Source organism: Castanea sativa, chromosome 6 (genome assembly GCF_040712315.1).
Source record: "Castanea sativa cultivar Marrone di Chiusa Pesio chromosome 6, ASM4071231v1".
In the NCBI taxonomy this organism is placed as follows: Eukaryota; Viridiplantae; Streptophyta; class Magnoliopsida; order Fagales; family Fagaceae; genus Castanea; species Castanea sativa.
The window spans coordinates 62,435,810-62,458,283 of NC_134018.1; the positions used below are offsets into that span (position 1 = coordinate 62,435,810).

Genomic DNA, 22,474 nt, shown 5'->3' on the forward strand with positions numbered 1-22,474 from the left:
CATAACACCAATCATCTTAGTAGAATAAAATTGTCTCACTATCCTAAATATTTTTGTTTTGTCATGGTTTAAGTATGCTATGTCAAGAGTTTTGAAGTTCAACTCGTTATCAACCACTGATGTTGTATAAGAAGATATCTAAGGTTCATATTCCTGCCTTCAAATATTGAATTTTTTTTTTAAAAAGGTACGCTTCTTGTGCCTGAATATTACCAAGTGTTCTCTTCAATTGGATATGGAAATTAAAATGTTGTTCAAAAATTAAATCCTTTTTATTGTTAGTAGCCTATATTCTGATGAAGATGGTCATTAGAAAATCACTTTGTTTCTTTACAACTATATATCTATATAAAAGATGACATTATGGTACAGACTGTACATTAATTACTGATGATTCATGAGATTCAATTGAATTGACACCTAAAATATGGCCAGCCTCTTCTGATTCAATATATGAAGCGGTGGAATCAGTATCTGGACCTTCAATACTCGTGCTTTGGGTTCTGCTTGGATTCTGCCAGAAGTGATTTCTTATGGTCTTCAATTTGGAATTAACTGCTGAAAATCCCGGATCAGAAAGTAGTTCTTTCACGGCAGTTCGGCCTTCAAGCATGCTCACTACTTGGGACATTGTAGGCCTAAGACTGGGGGATGCATTGGTGCACAAGAGAGACACATTTAGCATCACCATTGCCTCCTCTGTTGTATATTCTGAACCCAAGCCTGGATCAACCAATTCCAATAGACTGCCTCTTTCTTGCAGAACATAGGCCTGAAAAAATAAAATCCCAAAATCAACATTAGGAAGAAAATATAAAGGTTACTAATTAAAGCTAAGGACATTATATTTTTTTTTGCATTTTCAGAATAAAAAATATCCAGCACAAGAACTAAGGAAACAGATAGTATCAATGAAATGAAAATAAAATTCAAAATTGATCTTGGGTGGAAGAGAGAGAAAGAGAATGAACTATGTCAAGTTGTTAATTTATAAAATAAAATAAAAAGTGATTAATTAAATTTTGTCAATCACCAAAAGTCTTCTGGAGAAACATGGGAATAATTTGTTGTATAAATTATCTTAAGGGTAATCAGAGACTTACTTTGTAATGAGCTATAAAATCAAACAGGGAACACTTAAACAGAAATATTGTTTATATTTTTGTATTTTCATTATATTTGGACATATTTGCAACCATAGATTGTGGTTTCAATGTTTAGACAGGTAAAAACCTGGAAGGATATAGCATACCTCTAAAGAATAAAAAGAAAGAAATTCTGAAGCAATTTTAAATACCCAGTCTAGAAGGTAAACAAATTCTTCCTTTGGCCGATAGTTTGTGTTGCTCTTTCCACTGACAATTTCTAATGCAACAACTCCAAAGCTATAAACATCTGCTTTGTTAGTTAAGTAACCACGCATTGCATACTCAGGAGCCATATAACCGCTGCATAATCAAACAACACAAAGAATTTTCATATAAAACCAGCGTTTCAATATTAAACTGATATTTATGGTATTACTTCTGAGGGCAAAGATTTTGAAGGGACTTGTAATGAGGGATTGGAAGGTAGAAGTATAAAGTCAAAGAAATTCTCTACAATTTCTTTTAGGTCTAGCAATTGGACAAAACCTGAATGGGCAATGTTTGGTCACATGATAAGGACAAATTCTTCCTCTTTCATAATTTCCATAACAAATATTCATGATTAGCTAATTTTAGACAAGTTCATGCTGATTTTTTATGGAAAAACTTACATTGTTCCAGCAACCCGGGTACTGATGTGACTACTGTCATCTTCATTTAGCTTTGCCAAACCAAAATCAGAAATCTTAGCATTGAAATCCTTATCAAGCAATACATTGCTTGTCTTTATATCCCTATGCACAATTTTTAGCCTTGATTCCTCATGGAGGTAGGCCAAACCTCTAGCTATGCCTATGCAAATTTTTTGCCTGGTAGGCCAGTCCAATTTCAATCTGCATGTTGTGTCCTTCCCTGTATACAGTAAATAAAAAGAAAAATCAAATTTTCAGTGGCCTTTACTTTTGATAGGTAAGAATAAGTTTACTAAAAGAAGACTACTTCATGCACAATGGACACATAGTAGGCTACAGAATTACAATAGAATTATGTACAAAAGGACAAATACTTCAAGAACAATGGAATTAAATTTGTAATACCCCATGCATGAAACAAATCCAATTGAGAGCCTCTGAAGGTGGCTAAATGTTCAGTGCCCTTTACGAATAAAAGATATAGTGCATGTGATTTACATGTCTGAGATGGTTAGAAGTGCTCACCAAAAAGTGCACGAGATAGACAATTATTCTCCATGTACTCATAAATCAGCAATAACTGGTTCCCTTCAACGCAACATCCATACAACTTTACTAGATTTGGATGCTTTACTCCAGATATCATGCCGATTTCATTCACAAATTCTCGATTTCCTTGCTTAGATTTTGAGGAGAGTTGTTTTACTGCAATTAATGTGCCATCTGATAATTGACCCTAATTCAAAAAGAAGAGTACTATTATACTTGGCATCAACAAATGAAAACCACACAAATGCAGATGCGAATTACATATTAACTGCAGCAAAATGTAAAGATAATATCATTTGAGTATCCTAAATTCAAGCCATTCTTCTCATTTAGGATTTTTCTCACTTTTTGACCCTTCCACCGGACTTTTAATGTTCATAAATTATGAGTATTTAATCAGAGTCAATATATTATCTTAAACAGCTCCTCTGAATTCCTTGAAAGATATGGATAGCTCTTATGGATGAAAATTTTTGAAATATTTCAAAAATTGAAGTTGCAACACAATCATTAATATGCTGGAATAAGTAAACTAAATTCCCCCATAACTTCTTGTGTACAGTTGAACATAGGTTCTAAATATAAAAAGATGGAATAAAACAATAATAAAGGCTTTCCCAAATTTCCATTTAAATAATGTCAAAGACGCACACACACACACACACACACACACACATATCAAATTGATTACAGGAAGTACTATCTGCTCTCTTGCAGTGGACTGGATCTAATAAGTAGACCATATGATCCATCAAGAACGTGTAGGAAAACAAATTAAAAAGATGAAGAGAAACACAAAATTACCTTGTAAACTACACCGAAACCACCTTCCCCAAGTTTGTTTACAGGATCAAAGTTCTTGGTGGCAGCTTTGATCTGTTGTAATGTAAATGATCCTGTTTGCAGATCTATACCTCTAAGTTCTGCCAAGAATGTGCTATTGAATGTCAATAGAGAGAGATACTGAAAACTATGTCTTTTATATTCTTTTGTTAATTATGTATCCTAATTGTGTTGATTATTGCAGCAAAAGAACATATGTGGAATATGGAAACTTTCTAGCAGATACAGTTAAAACTATGCTGACAAAATGTTTTTGGAGTTTAACTGAAACTGTTTCCAAGGAAGTCATCTCACTTTTATTAAAAAATCATGGTAATGAAAATTGTTGCAAACTTTTAAGAGCATCTTCAAATGCAGGAAAGATATAAATAGGATTTTAATTGTTCAATGCAGCCAATTCCAGCCAAAATGATACATTAAAATATGGATTTTTAAAGACTAGATACGGTTTTGTTACTGTGGATTGTCTTTCGCTGGACCAGGTTGTGCTGTTCTGTAAGATTTTAGGAGATATCCAAGTATTTGAAGATTTTTTTAGTAAAAAAAAAAAGAAAAAGAAAATTTTAACTTTGAAGACCATCATTAAGATATGGATACTTTCTAGAAGATTAACAAGTTAGAAATATGCTGGCAATTTCTTTTACCTTGAATTTAAAATAAACTATGTCCAAGGAAGTCATTTTGATTTTTCACAAAACATGGTGGTAATGAAAACTAATACTTTTTAAGAATATCTTCAAATATAGGAAAGAGATACAAATAGGATTTTAATTTTTCAATGCAGCTAATTCCAGTCAAAATGATACACTAAAGTATGTATTTTCAAAGACTGTAAGGTTCTGTGCGGCTATTCTGGACTGTATTGTGTTTAAACAGTTCGTACTGGTCTGCATAATTTAAGGGGATATCCAAATAGTTGCAGCATTTTCTTTTTTAAAAAGAATCAATAGTAATATAAGGGGAATTTCTAGCAGATAAACTAGTTGAAACTATGCTGATCTCTCTCTCTCTCTCTCTCTCTCTAGAGCAAGACTTAGGTACAATACTTAAGTGCTGTTTCTTAGGTTCTCTTCTTAAGATATTGCCATGTGGATTTTTTCTCGTGGGATAAAAGTATATTTCTTAGTTAAATAGCCACATAGTTGAATCTTAAGAGGGGAACCTAAGGAACAACACCTAAAGTACTGTACCTAAGTTTTATCAATATATAATTATATATATAACATAAACTGTGTCCAAGGAAGTCATCTCAGCTTTCTCAAAAAATCATGGTATTGAAATTATTATTGACTTTTTAAGGCAACCTATATATACGGGAAAGAGAGACAGAAAGTATTTAATCTTTTGATGCAACTAATTCCAATATAATGAGACATTAAAACAAAAAATTTTAAAGACTTTGAATGGTTATGATAATGAGGACTGTCTTATGCTTGACCTGGTTGTGCTGGTCTGTAAGATTTAAGGAGATTGTGTGTGGAACACAAGGAATATCGGAAGTGGATATGGATTTTTTTGTTCAATAGATCTATGGTAATTTCCTTGTGGAACTGTGATGAATGATGTATTAGAAGGGTGTACATTGTTGTTTTAAGAGATGCCAATAAACAAGGTATTAGAAGCAGACTTAACTAAATTGCGGTTGAAAGGTGTACAATGTCGTTTTAAGAGATGCCAATAAAGAAGGATCCTTTCATAGTTCATACCTTTGTCTGCAGAGGCTTTGCCTCCCAGCCAGCCTTTCATCCTCATGACCCACAGGGCAAGAAAAATGACAAACGCTGCTGCAGCCGCTGTCCCAACTTCTATCATGAGCTGTCTTTTTTTGTTATCATCTGAAGGAGTTTTGAAATCTGTAAAACGAGGAATTATCTCCAGTCAACAAAACTAAAAAGCAACAAGTTGGTGTAAATAAAGGTAAACAGAAATGACTAGCCCAACAGGCACATCCCAACTCATTAGAACATTCATTTTTTACAAAGTAATTTGATACCAGTTTAATATTAAACTGATTAAAAAAATAGCTGAATTATTGTGTCATTAAAGAAAACTAGCGGGTCATTATTATATTCAACATAATTTACTGTGGTAGGCAAGCCCTTTCCTTTCTTCTTTGCATGAACATATTGGGAAATGGAACAAAATGCGTTGATTTGCAACTTAGCAAGGAGCTGTTACAAGATAAGTGATTACCTTACTGCAATAAATAAAAAATCCAAATAAAAGCCAACCAGTTGCATTTTTAAGTGCTTCACAACAAGCTCTCTCTCTCTCTCTCTCTCTCTCTCTAAAAAATTTAATATTATAGAATAAGACTCATGTTAGGTGACAGGATATACAAGATAAAGAAGAACCTTGAAGAATTTATAGCTTAGATTAACTTACTAGGATCTACTGATATAGCTGATACGAGAGGACCATACACTCCTCTATTTGGGATGCCTGTTGTCCCTTTCCCAGCCCAGTAAAAGTGAATCTTCAATGTATGACTTGTAACAGCTACAGTAAATGTCTTCACAAGAGGCTTACCAGCTCCACCTGCCTCATCTTCTATATTGAAATTTTGCAGAACCAACTTGTCCTATATGCACAAATAAAATAAAGATAGTACTCATTTGTATACAACACAGACAAAGTGCAAGTTCTTTGTCATTGTGTGTGGTAAAGTTCTTCTACCTGGATGTAAACATCAAATAAACGTTTCCCAAGGCTGTTAAATGATCTGTCACTGGTGAAAATAATCTCTGCAAAGTGGAGCTTAACAGTGTAGTTCCCATTCATAAGACAGAGTCCATAATATGTCAAAGAGAGGGGAGAAGCACGTGCTGTTGTGTACAGTTCTGAATCAAGCCTAGAGACATTTGAGAGTGCTGAACTATTAGCTACAATGTAGATATCTGAATTAATATCATTGTCCAGGAAGTTCCCAGTGCTGCTGATTGCCCAGCCCTGACCCATGTAAAACATCGAAGCAGCTCTTTGTTCTGTGTCATCTTCATACTTCTTACCGAGGACATTTGCTTCCTTACCACCACAATTAATGTGCAATGAGTAATGACCTGTTTTAAGCTTTGAAAGTTCAGGAAAAATTATTTGGAAAGAGTTATCTTCACAAACATCCTATAAATAAACACTTGAAGCTAGGCTCACCATAGTACTTTATATTCATTCTGCATTAATAGCTACTTTATTCAGGTGGAATTAAATGAGTGTTTCTAAAGTTGTCAATTGAACTGACTCCCCCTCATACTCTCTGTTTGTTTTATTTTTCCTCTCTAGAGAACAGACTTTATTGTTACTCCTATTTTCAATAACACAAAAAAAAGTATTGTTAAACAATTCTAATTTTTATAGCAAGGGCCCATACAGAATGCAACAAATGAATTCTAAGTCTTTAATTTAATTTTAATTTATTATGTAAAATTATAACATGAATATATAAATATATATATATATTTCTTTCTTTCTTACTATGCAGTGCACCTTTCACCATTACATATTGGTCCCAGCTTTCAAAGGAATACTCCTTTTTTTTCCTTTTCTTTTTTACTTTTTTTTTTCCTAATCCTTATTTTCCAACATTCTTGCTATTAGTAGAGGATGCCTGAGACGAAGCAAACTGCCATACTGGCATACTCATCTTCACTTGCTGGATTACCATTCATTATATTCACTAATAACAGTGACTATTGTTACTAAGTATTGGTTCAACAATAAAGTAAAATTTTCTTCTAATATTTACATTTCTGATTGCGTCAAAAACAATTTCCAGGGACCAGGACTTTTCCCAATTACAATCACAAAGGAAGATACCTACAATTATTTTTCTTTTTTTCTGGAAAGAGTGGAAGGGGTGTTTGTGTGTTTTATTCATTAAATTCATATTATTCAGTTGAGAATCCAGAAAGATAAATGTTTATCACAATCAACTGCTGAAAAGAAAAAACACCTGGATTGATAAACTTACCTCGATTTTTTATAGAAGGACATGGGAAATTCCTTTTTAGGCATGGATGAATTTTACTTCTGCAACAGATGGCAAAGGTGGTTGAGGTTATTATATGAAGACAAACGTGTCAAAGATTGAAGATATAATTCACAGACCACAGGCATTGACAAATTCTTATGGTTAATATGAGATTATATCATACAGGAACAGAAATCATACGATTTATCTGCTGATGAGGAGTAGCTCTCCACTAAGTTTCTGCAAAATTGTATCAAATGGTTGTTTGTTGTCATTCTCTTGAATGCTGTTGATTAATTAGAAATATAACTTAAATAACACTCACACATTCCCATGAAGGCATTCTGTTGGACTTGAGCTTTCCCAAGTGAAGTTATTGTAAGAAACATCCCTGTAATACCAAAAATCAGCAGAATAAAATAGTAACCTATTTTTCACATAAACTAAAATGGCTTCCACAAATGCTCTGGCTACTTTTTTATTTTCCCAATGTATGAAAACTGCGTGTCAGAATCAGAGGACCAAAGTTCAAAAGGAAAATTGTAATCCAAATGCAATCGACTCTAAGTGGAACCAAGCAATTATCAAAATGGTACTATCCTTGTTGCTATTGAACGCATTCAAAAAGAAGATGGAAGGGTAAAGATAAGTATCAAGGAATTACATACATATACTTGTTTCTTCCTAAGACCCATCCTGGTATAGTTCCAGTGAGATTGTTCCCTGTCAAATAACTAGTACAAAACAACACAACATTCACACCTTAATGATAATGTGAATGACAATGTGCAAAGATAAAAAATAAAAATAAAACTATGGGACATCCGCTTACATGAAATCTACTTGTTGAAGTTGGATGAATGATTTTGGAATTTTACCAGTCAATTCATTAAAGCTGAGGTCACTGTGTAAATAAAGCAAAATGGATATTAATTTCTACCACAAGGGAATCAAAATCAATACCTACTCAAATTAAAAATGCCAATGTTTAAAGCAAAACAAAGTATCATATTAAGTATATTGTTTATATTCATACATGTATGTATATGCAGCTTTTGACTATATTTATATTGATGTCTAAAGAAGTCTAGAAGAATGAATCATTGGATGTTAACCACGATCATGCAGTTGCACAAACTTAACCAGTGGAAGAAAATATGAGGACCTTCTGTCATAGAAGTTTCCTGAGAATCATAGCAGAATTCATCCTATGTCAGATTCTAAATATCATAAGAGGAAAGTAACACTATTTAACTCTTGTTTGGGGTTTGCCAGAAAATTTGTTAAACTTTTACTTCTCCACTTCATCAGAATAGCAAAATTTTTAATATCTAGAGATATGAGAAATTGCCTGAGAGATATAACCAGAATATCAATGAGGTTCTGATATTCTACCAAAAGCACTTAGAATCTTTAGTCTACAATGAAATACTCCATAATTCAGAAGAAAAATCAGGCACCGTATGCAAGTCATCATAAATAAGTTGTATTTACATAAAACTTCTCAAAACCTATATTCTCAAATTTCTCCTCTGTCCCTGGAACTTTTACGTAGGTGCTTCTTGCTGAAATTTGAAAAATCTGAATAGTGTGAGATGAACAAGCTTATTTCCAGCTTTCCTCAGAGTGGTATAAACTCATTGCCTATTTATTTTGATTTGCAAGGATCATGATAATGCAGATTATCCACAACCATTTCCACAATCAACTTTCTCCAAACATCATATAAAGTTAAATTCCATGGAGTGTTAACAGACTAGGGTTTTCAAAGAGGAACACGGGGTTCTTCAAAGCTCATCAGAGTCATTTGCTGATCTACTTACAGGTTTTTAAGTTTTGTCATATCTCCAATATACTCTGGGATCTCTCCATAAATTAGGCAATTCCTCAGTATCCTGCATTACGACATTGTCGTCACTAAAAAGCACCATAATTTTAGAGTATCAGAAGAAGAAAACAAGGTAAGTAGAAATTCAACTCACAGCGTCTTCATGGATTTCAAATTAGTCAATGGCGGGAATGTAGACCCTCTATCTTGTAGGTCAGTTATCCTCCTAAATATCACAGTACACAAACTATCACTATATACTATTTTCTTGGAAGGAATTAAACGATAAAGTAGTATAATTGCATACAGATCACTTAAGCTTGTTAAAGCAGAAATGCTCGAAGGTATTGGCCCCTTAAGCAAGCAACCCTCCATATGCCTGTAACATAGAGTAAAATTCTGCGATCAATAGAGCATAGACTATGAATGCAGTAACAAAGATGCAAGAAGCTTACAGTTTTTCAATCTTTGTCCAATTACTGATGAAATCAGGTATCTTTCCAGAGAAATTATTGTCACTTACCCTCCTGAATGTAGTATAGAAACAAAGTTTGAGTCACTCTGGGAAACATCAATATATCAAACACATTTAATACAAAGAAATTAAAACTTCAAATAACATTGTATATTATGAATTAATCATACAGTATCAGAAGGAGGATATATCAAGTAAAATATTATAATTATAATGTGTTATTTGTATTTCTGGGAATCCTGAAAAGCTTCCATTGCAGCACTAAAGAGAGCTGTTATAATATAAATGGCTCAGCTGTCAAGTCCAGTCTGAATTTTTTAACTCTGGGCTTGAAAAGATATCATGAATTTAATAACATAAAGTTCTATATATTTTGGTCAGTTAACTGATCATTTCAATAAGAATATAGGTGTTAACTCACATATCAATCAATTTGGTCAACTTGGCAAGTGCAACTGGCAGCTCTCCTGTGAAAGCATTCGAGCATAGCATTCTAAAAAAAAGAGGATAAAAATAACATAAAAAATATTACAACATAATTCTCAGTAATGGTCCGTTTTGATGATTAATGTAAGTGAGAATGTGAGAGAAAGATTTACAGTTTTCGTAAATGGATCAACTTTCCTATCTCTGGTGGAATGGGTCCTGAAAATCTGTTTCCTTCGATACTCCTGTAAAACACATAAATTACTATTTACTTTAGACAAAGCATCTAAAGCTGGCTTATGGCCAATTATAAATCTGGTAATGTTTAACCTATACATGCCAAGCTCCCATGGATTAGAAATTTAGAATCACCATATATAATTCAATTTTACACATGTCGTGTTTTAATTTGGATTCAGCACCAAAAATCCAGATATGATACACTAAAATTTTAGAAATATTTCATTAATTCTCTTTTGATAGAAATAAGTTGATGGATTCTTTCACATTTAGCCTCAATAAATGGATTGGACAGGCTACTATTCAAATTGATTTAAACACGAACAGGTTTGCTTTTTTTTTTTTTTGGTGACATGATGCAAATATGGCCTGAAGACCAGCATCAACTTATCCAATTGTAACATATATCGATTATGAATATGAAAATTGAATGACCAACATACAGGTTTCTGAGAGTGGTGATGTTGGTGAGAACTTTTGGGAAGGGACCTGACAAGCTGTTCCCCATAAAAGAGCTGTATATTCAATAAACAAAAGCATATAACTTCAAGTTGTACAAATTGAAAAAATTGAGTAGTAATTGTCCAATGGAGTGACGAGTATAAGAGGGCGCTTACATCTCGACCAAGCGCATGGTAGCCCATTGGGAAGGTATAGAACCAGTAAAGTAGTTTCGAGAGAGATCCCTGAATAAAAGAAAGTGGAACATTAGCCAAACAGCTCTAGCTCAAATAACACATCTTCCTCTTATAAAACCAAGGAGAGGATGAGGTCAAGACTCATCAAATGCATAACTTGCCAATAACAAAAATGGCTGAAATGACTATTTAGTTTACATTATAGAATAATTCTGGTTTTTTCCTTACAAAAATTTGAGGTGGGGGAGCTTGGAAAACTCTGGTGGAACAGTGCCTGACAGATTTTGTGTCTTCAAAGCTCTGCATATCTCTAAAGTAAATTAGTTGAACATGGCACTCATATCAAATGAACTATTTTAAATTTAGAATCCATATAGTACAGCTGATTCATAGTTAAAAATCTCTTTGAATTATAGGTACTCGAATTTTGTTATAGAGGAGCAAAAAATAGTGGATCTATATGGCATATGGTTCAGTAAATACTATTGCAACATATATTGAGTATTGCAAAAAGTTGTCCGAAGAAAGAAAAAGAAAAGACATAAGCCAGCCCATGGTTCCAGTGTCAACAACATCAAAGTAGCTTCCATATCAGAACAAGAGCTACTACTAGGCCTGCTGATCCAAACAGGGGAAAAAATTGTGGCAGATCATAATAATCAAAGTGTGGCTAAATCTATCATAATAACTGCAGAAAAACTGATCTACTTCCTACATAATTAGCACATAAAACAGAGAAAACTTTCAGAATGGAAAAGTTTACCCAAACTCTCATGTCATACAAACCAAAACACATAAAGCAAACGAAAAAGAAGACGCAACATGAATATTTTATAGGACTGAAGGATTTTTATTACATTAATTGACGACTGTTAAACTTTATTTGATAGATCCTTTTAGTAAATTTAGATGAGCTTTAACCAGAATCTGCATTTTTCTCACCAAATTCTGTGTGTGTAATCAGAGAACTAGGGTTGTTTAAGAGTGTCCCATCATGTATCACACCATTTTTGCAAATTTAGAGAACTACATAGGTCTCTAATATAAAAAGCTTCCATGTACGAGTCAAACCCATGATTGTTGGAGTTCATGTGTCAACAGAATTTTTAATTCCCATCTACAACCTCGCATGAAAAATTTTTCAAGCATATGGTAGCCAGAAAATACCCTATATGGTCATGATAAAAATGTTCAGATCAATATATTGTACAATATGCCATACTGCAGAACAAAACCAAACTTTAGCATGTAAATGTTGTGTAATTGAACACAGGATTTTACTAACGTGTGCCTTAAAGGCACATAATAATATACTATTTTTGGAAAAAGTTTTATTGAGAATTGAAAAAGTTTTATAGCGGTAACAAAAAGAGGTTTACATTCATTCATGAATACCATGATGTGGTGTGAGATTTTATGTAGGGCTGGCTATATACTTTTGTACAAAATCAATATATATATAAAAGCAGAGACTTCATGCGGGAGAGCATGGGTCCTGCCATGTGGCGCTCTATTTGAGCTCTATTAGACCAATTATTGCATTTAACGTTCCCAAATCACCTTCACTTGAAAAATAAATTCCAACATCCTTTTAGAAATTGAAAAGATGCACATTACTTATTGTTTAGCAAAATCAAATTCACCTATTTCTCTTTCTTAACTCTTTAGTTCCCCTTTAAATGTGATGCACACTAATATAATTATTTTTAAATCAATATATATATATATATATATATATATATATATTATATGTAGCCCTTAGAGCTTGCTGGACACTAAGGAAAATAAATTAATGTAATAGTTCTCTGGACAATAACTGAAATCCCATTAGATACCTCTACCCTTTCTAGCTCCATTGATACCAATTTGCTTCAACCATTATATCTTCTTCTCAGAGCTATGCTTTAGATCCCAAATTGAATCATGAGGTAATTCTTTCTCTAAAAGGTGGGTATATAATCTCTAAAAACAACCCTTTCTCTGTCAGTCTCTTAAATTTTTACTTTATTACTTTGATATCTTTAATTTTACTTTGTAATTTTGGTTTGGACGCAATTGCCTTTAATTTATATGCACGCAAATTGTTTGATAAAATAGCTGAATGTTTTGCTATAGGCAACTATTAATGCAGGAGCATCAAACTATTTTTTATGTGTTCATATTGTAAATTGTAGCAATACACAATAAATATGGTCTATGCTAGAAGTAACATTGTAAATTTCTTCATATAAAAGCTATTTTGGTTTTGCTTTCTTTTCTATAGTTTTTATGGTTTGCTTAACTTGACAATTTTGTCACTAAACCAAAACAAAATAAAAAAAACAAGACAGGAGAATTCTATAGCAATGAAATTTATCTTAAGTGATGCTCATTTTGCAACATTTTGATTGTGTATGTGTGAGTGACATTAGAATAATTCAAAACATTTAAGAATATATGTATATATATATATATTAATTACAAGTCAATTCTTTCAATTTTTATTTTTATTCTTATTAGTGTGATTGTTATTTATTTCAACAATACTATAAGCATGAATTTTATAGAAAGGTATATAACAAAATCTGCCAATTGTTTGAAATACAAACTCTTTTGGTCTTTGACCGGCACTTTGCCACTTCTTTTTATCATAAATCAAACATGAACTTTCTAAATATTGTATTTGTACTTTTGCTTTCCTATAAATACTCGGTAATTAGTTTATTGTCATACGTGTATTGAAGATGGATTGTGGGTTAAGAACAAGTTTTTGGACTAGGTTTTAGGATAATTATATTTAATTATATTTATTCAAATCAGAATTGCTGATACTTAAAACATCCTAAATTAACATTATAAGGTTAATATAAGGAGGCTCAACTCCATGTTTCAATGAATTCTATGAGAGTGTCAATGCCCTAATGAAGGACGAAGTCCTTACATCTTTCAATCAAATGTCCAAAACCACCACAAAATTGGGTCGTTACTTTTGATAATTGGAGAAAAACCCCGTTTTGCACACCTAAAGAGTTTTTTTTTTTTTTTTTTGAGAAGACGCCAAAGAGATTGATAATGGGCTAACTGCTTTGCCTAGACATGACTCACTATATGACCTTGACACTACTATATATAGTTAAAATATTATTGAGGATGCTTGATGAGATCAATGCCTTGGTTAGAAATTTCATATGAAAAGCGATAGATTCAACGAGTGTGATATGTACAACATATCCTTGTAGCTAATTGGGTTCATGATCAAATGATGGTAGGGAACAAAATATGCCTACTTGGTCTGAAGTTTCAGCTATAATTGTAGGTGTTTTTTTTTTTTTTTTTAGAAGCAATTGTAGGTAATTTTAGCAATGAAAATATTCACCATTTGTGTTATAATATATGTACTACATTTTTCAAAATCATTTAACGTAAAAGCTTATATAGCATTATCCGCGCATCGCGCGGGCAACTTCCTAGTTAACTATAAATCCCAGAGTTCATGGGAAATGCTTCTCTCACTCTCACTTGTATGAACACCCATGTGAGTGGGTGGGCAAAATTGATCCAGTACTGCTTCATCATTATGAAGACACTAATGCTAGGAATTTAGCCAAACCCATAAACCCACTTAATGGAAATTTAACTTCAAAAATAAAATAATAAGATCAAATCCCATGTAACTAGTGCACGCAACTGACACAAGCAAGAAAAAATCTAAGACCATGTTTACGAGCAATTTTTTTTTTCTAGAATCATTTACGAACAATCTTAAGATCACAACAAAGTTCACAACTTTTTCCGTAACTTACCACATAGACTTGCCACTTTTATCCACCATTTACAACTTGCCATGTGGCGTCTTATGACAAAAATTGTAAACTTCGTTGTCATTCTAACATTTTTCCATTTTATTCTACTCAAGAAAGTCTAGGCACAAATAATAATAATAATAATAGCAAATTCAACACTTGCTATGGTAATAAATTAATAATAATAAATAAAAGATAATGTCAATAATAGCCTCAAAGTCCATTACCAGCTTGCCATTTCAAAAGATGTCAAACATTACTCTTGTACTGTTGTACAGTACTAGTAGAGGTGAAAGTGAGTGAGAATGAGACCTTTACATGCACAATCAATTACAAACACGACCAAACCTGACAACCCTATCCAAAATCATCCGGATTCAAGCTGGCATGGGGTGTAGGCCCAAACCCGATTTCTTGAACTCTGGCTTTTGGAGATTAGTTTGTAACTTGTCACGTAAATAAAACCCACTACCTATAATGGGCTGTGTTTGTTATTCACGCGTGTGTTTTATTACTGAAAACATGATTTTACGTAGGATCCGTTTGGATAGAACTTATTTTGCTAAAATTAAAAATTGAAAACTGAAAACACTGTAGCAAAATAATTTTTAAATGTGTGAATAATGCTGTGGGACCTATTTTTAATGAAAAAGTTGCTGAAAAGTAAAATTTGTGGGACTCATGAACAGTACATTTATGCACTGTTCATAACTGAAAAGTCCATACATGCGGCTGGGTTAAAAAAAAAAAAAAAAGCAAAAAGCAGACGTGGACGCAGAAACGCGGATCCAAACGCCCTAATAGTATGTCTTAAGTCACGTTTTCAAGTTACAACAGCACAATGTGTTTTTAACTCATATTTTCAAGTTATAACAGCATAGTATAATGTGTATCAGTGTATGTAAAACACAGTATATAACTAAGTGGATTTTCCCTTACCCATTGGCCATTACTTTATACAAATACAACCAGAAGATAAGGTTTTGTTTTTGTTTTGTTTTTTAAAATAAAAATAAAATAAAATAAAAACCCACCATAGAAAAGTTGACCACGCGCTTCACACGCTGCAGTCTCCAGTCAACGTCTCAACGCAACACTTGCCTTCTTTTTTTTTATTTTTTTATTTATTTATTTTTTGGCTGTAAGTGGGCCCACTCGCACACTACTCTCTGTCTCTCTTCTAAAAGAGAATATGTATAAACTAATATAATTTACGATAACTTATAAATTCTATAATGTTCACCTATTATTAATTCGGGCCCTTGATTTTTTTTTTTTTTTAACTTTTATTTGTTTTCAGCCTTTTGAGTTGCTTTACTATAGAGTATAGACATGAGGACTAAATTGAAAATATATTAAAAACATGTCAAAATTAAAAGATATAATAATTTCTAGCTAATTAGCCTTATTTTTATCTTCCATTAATAAATTCTATTATATATTATCAAAATAATGACAAATATAATTCCTCCACAACTTGTGTGCCAAAATCATGTTAGAGAAAAACATTAGCAGAGAGAACAAATTGAATGAGGAAAAAGGAATAGAGAGGAGAGGAGTACATGCTCACAACATGGCAAGAGGAATTGTGGTTGAAGGTGCAGTCACATGTCACATTGTTCTCAAAGCCTTTCCTTCCATCCAATACTCTCCAATTCCCTCCTTCTCCACTGCAAGGATCTACCCCAAAATCCCAATCTTTCTTCCCTAGTTTCTTCCCTATCTCTTTCAATACCTCCACTGCACCATTTAACATATATTATCAAAACCCAATACAAATATCAAATCACCTGTTTGCTTTCTGAGAAAATATACAGACCCAAAGAAAAAAAAAAGAGCACTCACATTTGAATCTTGGGTCTTTATTGAAATAACTATATGGGCAATTAAGATAAGCAACAATCTTTTTGAAACATAGCAAATGCTTAATGGTTTACAAATAAAAATAAATAAATAAAACATTGATGTATAGATTTAAGAACTTTGAATCTCTCAATCAACAATGTTTTTGAGACAAAACAAGATGATGTATAGATTAAAGAACTCTGAACTTTCAATCATGGACTTTTAATTGATATTCATTAGTTGGGACCCAGAGTTGATTGAAGCCAATGCATCTGTTTACCATAGTTGAAACTGAGCTGATTCACGAATAACAAAAGGAATCACAAACTTTATATATAGTTGGAGAGTAGTACCTTCATCACTATGAAGCTTAGCAGTGGCTGCTAATCCAAGGGTTGCAAAGTAAAACAACGTAGTGGTGAAGATAACATATGTAAGAAGTAACTTTATAAACGTAAAATCTGCTCCCATTTGGTTTTAGAATTGTGCCGAAGCTCCAGGTTAACAGTAGTCTCAACTCAGTTATTTAGAAGCTGAGAGAGAGAGAGAGAGAGAGAGAGTTTGGAGTTGGGAACTTGGGACAGATTCATACCGTGGGACTTTGTTATATGTATCTTGTTTGTCTATCTCTTTGTGCATCATTATTTGTCTATTGCAAAAAGATGCGTGTGGAAACTTTGGACCAACTATTTTGAGATTTTTTTTAGCACAACTATTTGAGATTCTATTTTTGGCAATTTTAGTCGGAATACAAAAGTTTCGTATGATCTAGAATTTCCGATCCCCTTTTAGTTGGGACAGCATTGATTTTTTAATTAGGAGGATATACCAATGAAATTATAGGACTCATTAAGGACACTTGACTTAGAAATTTGATGGGAAGGTAAATCATAATGCACATAAATGAGGGTTGTTTGGTAAGAGAGTTTTTTTTTTTTTTTTTAATTTCTTATCTCAAAAAAAAAATTCTAGTTTTAACTTTTAAATGTTAGAAATGATAGATCCCACTAATCATGTGCTTGGTAAAAGTATTGTAAATATATTTTACAAGATATATTAGTGTGGTTAACATTCTGATCAATAACTCTAAAAACAGTTTTCAATGACATTATGATAAATATTTTGAAAAATATAGACCTCACCCAAATCTGACATGACAACACAAACAAAAATAAATTTTATTAATGACTCTCTCTCTCTTTCCCTCTCATCTGAAATCCTAAGGCCCCGTTCGTTTGGAGTGAAAATAGTTAGAGTGAAAAACAAAGGAAGGAAAATAAACATTTTTCACTGTTAGTTTGGAGAGAAAACAAAGGAATGATGAAAAATCGGGAGGAAAATTTTCCTCCTGGGCCCACAAATATTTTCCTCCCAAATTGGGAGGAAAACTGTGGAGAGAAAACATTGGGATGGGGGCTTTTACTAAAAAACCCCCCATCCCACCTAATGCTTCTAATCTTTTTTTTTTTCTTCAACGTTACTTGTTTTTTTCTTCTTCTTCTTCTTCAACGTTACTGAATGCTTTTTTTTTTTTAATGTTACTGAACGTTCTTTTTTTTTTTTTAACATTACTTGAACATTTTATATTATGTAATGAGTACAAATAAATATATTTCTTACATATTATGTAACGAGTACAAATAAATATATTTCTTACATATTATGTAACAAGGGTATAATAGTTAATTTATATAAATTACATTTTTCACCCTCCCACTTTTCCACCCCTCCAACCGGACACACAAAAGGGAAAACTAAATATTTTTCATCCTTTCACTTTTTCATTCTCCCACAATTTTTCATCCACTCATTTTTCCACTCCTCCAACCGAACAGACCCTAAAGGTCCGTTTGGTTGGAAGGATGGAAAAATAGGAGGATAGAAAATAGTAAGAGGATGGAAAAGTGGGCGGACAAAAAAAATTTTAATTTCCTTCCTTTTTGTTTGGTAGAGAGTGAAAAAGTAGAGGGATGAAAAAAGTAAGTTTGTATAAATTTACTCATGTACCCTTTGTTAAAAATGGTGCCCAATTAAAACAAAAAAAAAGTGACAAACAACCAAAAAAAAAAAACACAAGAAAGCAAAAGAAAAAAAAGAAAAAAGAATATGAGCGAAGTACACTTAAATCAAAAGAAAAAAGAATGAAAAGGCAATAAGGGAAGAAGAAGAAGAAGAAGAAGAAGAAGAAGAAGAAGAAGAGAAGGGGGAAGAGGAGGAGGAGGAGGAGGCAACGTCTAGGAAAAATAATAAAGGCGACGTCTAGGAGGAAGAAAAAAAAAATGAAGAAGAGCAATGTACAGACAAAGCCCATGTGAACAAGGGCATTTTTGTCCATTAAACAATCTAATTTTCTCCTTTTAGTTTTCTCTCTATTTTAAGAAGAAAACTTTTTGATGGGCTCGGGGAGAAAACACTTGAGCCCCACTATTTATTTTCTTTCCTCCCCACCCAACCAAACACACTCCAAAACGTTTTCATTCCCATTTTCTCTCCAAAGTTTTCCATTCACCTTATTTCACCTCCAAACAATTGGTTGGGTGGATTTTAGAGAGGATGGAAAAAAATGAAGAGAAAATGATAGTTTTGTGTAGCAGCTATAGTTGAAGCCTTAGCATGCCGAAGGGCTCTGAGCTTTGCAAAGGAGCTGAATTTAATGGATACTATGTTTGAAGGAGATGCAGAGCAAATGATAAAAGCTATGCTGGCTAGAGAGTTGCGCTAGCCTGAGTATGGACATGTTTTACAAGATTCTCTTGTTTTAGCTTCTGAATTTCAGGTTTGTATGTTTACCCATGTTAAGTGTGTAAGTAACTCTGTTGCACATTTTCTTGCTAGACGTTCTAAATCAGGTAACGAGCTATAGGTATGGCTGGGCTCAATCCCTGACGTTCTAGCCCCCCTTGTTACAAGGGATGCTTTGTTTGTTTCTTCTTTTTGAATTTTAATTGGCCCCTAGGTCTAGATTCTCAACAAAAAAAAAATGTCTTTTTTTTTCAAGCTTGTCCATTGTCCAATATATAGATAGAGAAAAAATTAAAATAAAGTAAAAATGGTGTTGTAACACTTTTATAATGTGTCAAATTATTTTATGTATATTTTATCAAAAAAACTATTTCTTATATGCTTCTATAATATATATATATATATATATATATATATATATATATTTCTTATATATTATGTAATAAGGGCATAATAGTAAATTCATACAAGCTACACTTTCTATCCTCTCATTTTTCTTCTCAAACAAACAAATAAGTTTTTTATCCCTTCACTTTTTCATCCCTTTAACCAAACAACATAAGAGAAAATAAAAATATTTCTATTTTCTCACTTTTCCATCTTCTCCCCTATTTTCTACCTTCTCAGTTTTATACTCTTCCAACCAAACAAACCTTAAGACCCAAAATCCCCACCATCGGTCCTTCATGCTTATGCTAGCATCCACTGAGGCTCTCTCTCTCTCTCTCTCTCTCTCTCTCTCTCTCTCTCTCTCTCTCTCTCTCTCTCTCTCTCTCTCTCTCTCTCTCTCTCTCTCTCTCTCTCTCTCTGTGTTGAGCTTTGTAAGGCTTGTCACCGCCATTGCTAGAAGTGGTGCTTAACAGCACCACCACCACTGGTGTATATCTGTATAGGGATGGCAATGGGGCGGGGCAGGGCCGAAAGATGGGGTATTCGTCCCTGCCCTGCAAGGTTTTGTCTTACCTCATCCTCGCCCTACCCCACATGACGGGGAAAACTTTCTTACCCCATCCTCGCCCTTTGGGGCCCCGCGAAGCCTCGCCCCACCCCGTAAAACTCTACTTTTTATTAATTTTCCCTACAACTAGTATAATTTTTTTAATGAAACTTATTTCATTAATAAAAATATAGTTGAAATTACAACTAAATTTATCCCATCAAATCAAATCAATTTTTAGAAAAAAATTGAATAATATATCCAATTGTATAACAAGACAATCATAAATAAAAAATAAAAAAATCTCATAGTATAATACATAACAAAATAAAGGCAGAGAACCACATTAGGTGGAATAAAATAAGCTAATATTGATATGTTTGTTTAATATAGTAGGGTTTTAGAGTATAAAAAATTTACAATTATAACACTTAGCAACGCGGGGTGAGGTGGGGGCGGGGACGGGGACGGGGAGGGGCGGGGCGGGGTGGGTCTAAAAAGTCTTAATCCATTCCCACCCCGCCCCGTGGTACGGGGCTAAAATCTTGCCCCATCCCCACCCCACCACCTTTGCGGGGCGGGGACAACCTGTGCGGGGCAAAGCGGGGAGGGGCGGGGAAAAATTGTCATCCCTATATATGTACACTATGTGGGCATGCTTTCTATTTTAGATTGTTGCTTGTAGATCAAGGATTGTTAGATTGGCAGATGGGTGGGGTTAGAAAAAACCACTTCATCCTCGCTACTAAGACATGGTCCCAAACAAAAATTTTGTATTTTTAGTTCTTAAAAAACCGTTCAAAAAAAAATTGTGCCAAATACACATTTTTCTATTATGAGTTCTCTAAAACAGTTTTCCAACCTAATTTGATGAAAATTATTTTCAGATTTTTTTTTTGAAATAAAAACACAAATGCTCTTCACAAAACAAACCCTTATTAGAATTCTTTATTTTTAAAATGTTTATTTTTCAAAACGTTTTAAAATATACACTCATTTTTATTTTACAATTTTTTTTATCCTTTATAGTTTCCTTATAGGGTGTTAAAAATATTATTAAAAAAGTGTGTCACCTCAAATATAAAAATAAAATAGAGGACATTTTAAAATAATTATTATGTTTAAAATATTTCTATGACAATAACGTTTGTATCACAATTTTGATGTGGTTCAATGTGAGTAGTTGTCTACCACTTCAACATGGACCTATTACATTTTTTTCAACATTGACAATCGGCTGTATTGGAGTTGTAGATATAAAGGTCTTGTCCAAGAAATTTTCTCTCATATTTACAGTAATTGAATTATTTTAAATTTAAACATTATCTTGGGACAAAAGGTTATTGTATAAAATTTATCTTCTTTTTTTTCCCACTTTAGGTAATATTTGCAACGAGCTGTACTGGTTTGCTTTGATGAATGAAAGATTGAAATTTTTGAATTATAAAAAAGAAAAAGAAAAAGTAACAACAACAACACTTTGGAGAAAAAAATAAAACAACTGCTCAAATAATTGTAGAGACGACTTGAATCCTAGTTCTGCATTCAAGAATAAAAGATTTTAGATTCATCTTATAAGTTCAAAAATTGTGCAAATTATTAATTATTAGTTCATAGGTAAATCATGAAAGTTTTAGGTCATAGCGATGCACCTAAATTGCAAATTTAGTAATATATATTACATACACAAAAATTTTCATAATAGTTGAGTTGACAAGATCTTATTAGTATTTAAATGTGATAATTACTTCACAGATATAAGTTCTTATAGGAGTGAGAGTGAGAGCAAAGACCAGAGTTTAAATTTTTAAAAGAAAGCTCCGTGTATATATATATATATATATATATATATATATACACTGTTATACTTAAATTATATTACAATAAAATTTTATCTCAAATAAAAAATTTAAAAAAAAAACAATCAATATGCCACATCAGTATATATGAAACTTTTTGTCAAATTTTTGTACTAACAAACTCTCTCTTCCAATTTCATTGGCCCAAGGAGGCGTAAATCATCCTGCAGGTAAGCATGACATCATTTTCGATTGTTCGATTCTTGTTAGATGTTACGTACGTACGCTAGTCTTCTTGGTGTTTGAGATAATTTGTCTGATATTAGGTGCAGTCAACTATTATACATCACGAGGGAATGATGATATCACTTATAAGTTATAAGTAAGAATTAAAATTTCAGTTTTTTTTTTAAGCCACGTTTATTAAAATTCGTAATCGATTATTTGATTCTTTTTATTTTTTTAAAAAAATCTTAATTGATGGAAGAGAAAAAGAAAATTATATTTTTAAAAGTATTAAACCTGGGGATATATTTTATTATTCCCCTCCAATTGTAAAATGAGCTTTGATCTCAATAATATTATTAATTTTCTGGGTAGATAGGCAAGAGGCAGAGTTGAAA

At 32.7% G+C, this 22,474-nt stretch overlaps 1 protein-coding gene across 2 annotated transcripts; it reads right to left on the reverse strand.

The window, feature by feature from the left end:
- Window positions 1-248: 248 nt before the first annotated feature.
- Window positions 249-16,977, reverse strand: LOC142640535 (putative LRR receptor-like serine/threonine-protein kinase At1g07650). 2 transcript variants are annotated; one of them, XM_075814669.1, is made up of 24 exons: window positions 16,727-16,977; window positions 16,091-16,268; window positions 10,975-11,046; window positions 10,726-10,794; window positions 10,552-10,623; window positions 10,042-10,113; window positions 9,864-9,935; window positions 9,423-9,494; window positions 9,275-9,346; window positions 9,122-9,193; window positions 8,963-9,034; window positions 7,972-8,043; window positions 7,808-7,873; window positions 7,465-7,530; window positions 7,341-7,379; window positions 7,140-7,198; window positions 5,849-6,231; window positions 5,558-5,753; window positions 4,879-5,025; window positions 3,134-3,252; window positions 2,306-2,516; window positions 1,760-2,000; window positions 1,298-1,448; window positions 249-772 (listed from the first exon to the last, which is right to left on the reverse strand). In XM_075814669.1, exons 1-24 carry the CDS (start codon window positions 16,842-16,844, stop codon window positions 362-364), a joined length of 3,102 nt encoding a protein of 1,033 aa, XP_075670784.1. In that variant the 5' UTR covers window positions 16,845-16,977; the 3' UTR covers window positions 249-361. The 2 variants fall into 2 exon arrangements, with proteins under 2 accessions (XP_075670784.1, XP_075670782.1); XM_075814667.1 differs by having other exon boundaries at window positions 9,122-9,346.
- Window positions 16,978-22,474: the final 5,497 nt, after the last annotated feature.

Coding starts and splice junctions, on each gene's coding strand:
- LOC142640535 (XM_075814667.1), bottom strand. CDS start 16,844: ATGGGAGCAGATTTTACGTTTATAAAGTTACTTCTTACATATGTTATC. Junction 3,253..4,878: donor CAAAGCCTCTGCAGACAAAG/GTATGAACTATG, acceptor CATTCTTGGCAG/AACTTAGAGGTATAGATCTG. Junction 1,449..1,759: donor ACCCGGGTTGCTGGAACAAT/GTAAGTTTTTCC, acceptor TTGATTATGCAG/CGGTTATATGGCTCCTGAGT.